The 2,376-nt window shown below is 40.7% G+C and overlaps 1 protein-coding gene across 2 annotated transcripts; it reads left to right on the top strand.

Moving 5' to 3' along the window:
• On the top strand, positions 1–2,099 carry LOC137812814 (phosphatidylglycerophosphate phosphatase PTPMT2). Of its 2 annotated transcripts, none has more exons than XM_068615034.2 (7): positions 1–179; positions 270–492; positions 644–766; positions 1,001–1,094; positions 1,220–1,302; positions 1,392–1,481; positions 1,599–2,099. In XM_068615034.2, the coding sequence occupies exons 2-7, from the start codon at positions 295–297 to the stop codon at positions 1,857–1,859; spliced, it is 849 nt and encodes a 282-aa protein (XP_068471135.1). In that variant the 5' UTR covers positions 1–179; positions 270–294; the 3' UTR covers positions 1,860–2,099. The 2 variants fall into 2 exon arrangements, with proteins under 2 accessions (XP_068471135.1, XP_068471134.1); XM_068615033.2 differs by having other exon boundaries at positions 5–191.
• Positions 2,100–2,376: the final 277 nt, after the last annotated feature.

Genomic DNA, 2,376 nt, shown 5'->3' with positions numbered 1-2,376 from the left:
AGGTGAGATGCAAGGGCATTTTTGTGAACAATCTTACACAATCCACACTCTACTCTTGTGAACATTGCATTTCTCTCACCATTCTCTTTCTCTCTCAGACCAAAATTCGTGGTTTTCTCTTTCTTCTTTCCCTTCTTCGATTCCATTTCTTCCTAATTCACGTATTCCTTCGTTCCCAGGTCAGCGTTAAGGTACGATTGCTTTTCGATTCCCTTCGTTTTTCATGTTTCTAACCGAACCAATTTGGGATCCGTGTCGCGTTTTCTTAGGGTTTTCTTTCGTTTGGCGCGTGCGATGAAGATCGAGGAATTGGACGACGCGGAGTGTAGTATAGTCGAACAAGAGAAGTACGAGAAGCAGGTTGTCAGCGTTGAAGTGAAAAGAGCGTTGGTGGGCGCAGGTGCTCGGATCCTGTTCTATCCCACACTCTTGTATAATGTGCTTCGTAACAAAATTGAAGCTGAGTTTAGGTGGTGGGATCAAATTGACGAGGTTTTCTTCTCTCTCTCTCAATCAACTTCAATTTTGTTCTTGATTAATTGTGGTTTTGAATTGCTGTATAACCTGCTTATGGATTTGTGTGCCTTGTTTGCCGGGAATCATTGTTGGGGTTTTGTTAATTTTGGTCGTTGTTCTTTTTTAGTTTTTGTTATTGGGCGCTGTTCCGTTCCCCAAAGACGTTCCTCATTTGAAGAACCTTGGTGTGGGTGGTGTGATTACTCTCAATGAGCCCTATGAAACCTTGGTGCCGTCGTCGTTGTATCGGGTAAGTTACATCCCCTTTCCTTATCTGAATGTCTCTCTTATCTTTGCATTTTGTGTGCCACTAAAGCCTTCTTGAAGTTAGGAAGTCGTGGAATCTCTGATATTGGTCATGTATGGGTTTGGAGGTTTAATGGAGACATACAGGAATAATGAATTTCTATTTAAGCCAAATAGTGTCACAATGCATTTTCTTTAGTTGTTTTAGTATAAATAATGAATTACTTATTTTTTTCAGGCTCACGGGATTGATCATTTGGTAATTCCCACTAGAGATTATCTCTTTGCCCCCTCGATTGTTGATATCAACCAGGCTGTGCAGTTCATTCACAGTGGGTGTTTTCTTGTTAATTTAATTTTGAGAAAGGGGGGATAGGGTCAATGCATCAGTCAATGTTGTTATTTTGTTGTGGCTGGTGATGAATTATAGTTGTGTATTACCTTTGTATTTTGGCAGAGAATGCAACTTGCGGCAAAACTACTTATGTTCACTGTAAAGCTGGGCGGGGGAGGAGTACAACAATTGTGCTTTGCTATCTGGTAATTGATGATCTTTATGATTGAGTTTAGGCATTATTGAAGCTTGTAGGTTCTGAATTTTCTCCATGTGATCTACTTGTGTTTTCTAGGTTGAATACAAGCACATGACACCTGCTGCTGCCCTGGAATATGTTCGGTCTCGACGACCTAGAGTGCTACTAGCACCATCACAGTGGAAGGTATGGCCAAGTCCGTTTTTTTCTGTGTTTCATTCCGTCGAGAAGGCTAGTGAGTTTATGTTGTTGTAGTACTGTTTTTTGGCAATGATTTGTAAGTGTTGCTTGTGTTGTGAGCAGGCTGTTCAAAACTATGACAAGTGCAGGCCTTGTCCTTTACCGTACTCCCCCTCTGGGGACACAGTTCTTATAACCAAAGCAGATCTTGAAGGCTATCATAGCACATGCGATGCCGATATGGAGCTGGCCATTGTTCCCAAACTTCCGAGGACTATGCCCATGATTGCAAGATTATCTTGCATCTTTGCATCCTTAAAAGTATCTGGTAGTAGTGTACCAATGATCAGGCGGCTGCCGGTTTCTGAGTCACGTGCTTGCTGAGCCAGCTTGATATTCTTTCAAGCAGGTGGCCTGTACAGAAGATGATGATGAAAATAAGTGGAGTTTCATAATTTCCCAAGTCGGTACAATTGTGTTACATGGAAGAGAGGATGCATAGAAAGATAGGAGAGAAGGTTTCTCCAATGTTGTGTTACAGATTAAGGGGAACATGTAGTTTCTTGTACATATATTTACCTTTTACATGTTTGTTAATCCAAGTAAATCATCGTTCAAGTTAAAGCATTGTTAATGTGAGATCAGGTGGTGACCTAAGGGTTACTTGTCTTTACATAAAAAACGGTAGACGATTCACTCATTCACTACCTACTTTGTACCCCAGAATTGTTTAACTCTCTAGTTAACCTGTTGACCCTGGTTTACAATTCTAGACAGAAAATGGAGCAGAGATTCTTTACAGTCCTGCAGCCCCTACAGCAACGTATTAACCTTTCATACTATTTATAAAATCAATTTATTTGCACTCCAAATTTTAGAGTATCCAAGTGGGAGAAATTCA

This window comes from Phaseolus vulgaris, chromosome 2 (assembly GCF_051622355.1).
Source record: "Phaseolus vulgaris cultivar YP4 chromosome 2, ASM5162235v1, whole genome shotgun sequence".
Lineage (NCBI taxonomy): Eukaryota > Viridiplantae > Streptophyta > Magnoliopsida > Fabales > Fabaceae > Phaseolus > Phaseolus vulgaris.
Note: the sequence above shows the minus strand (reverse complement) of the source record. Positions and strands in the feature narration are given on the sequence as shown.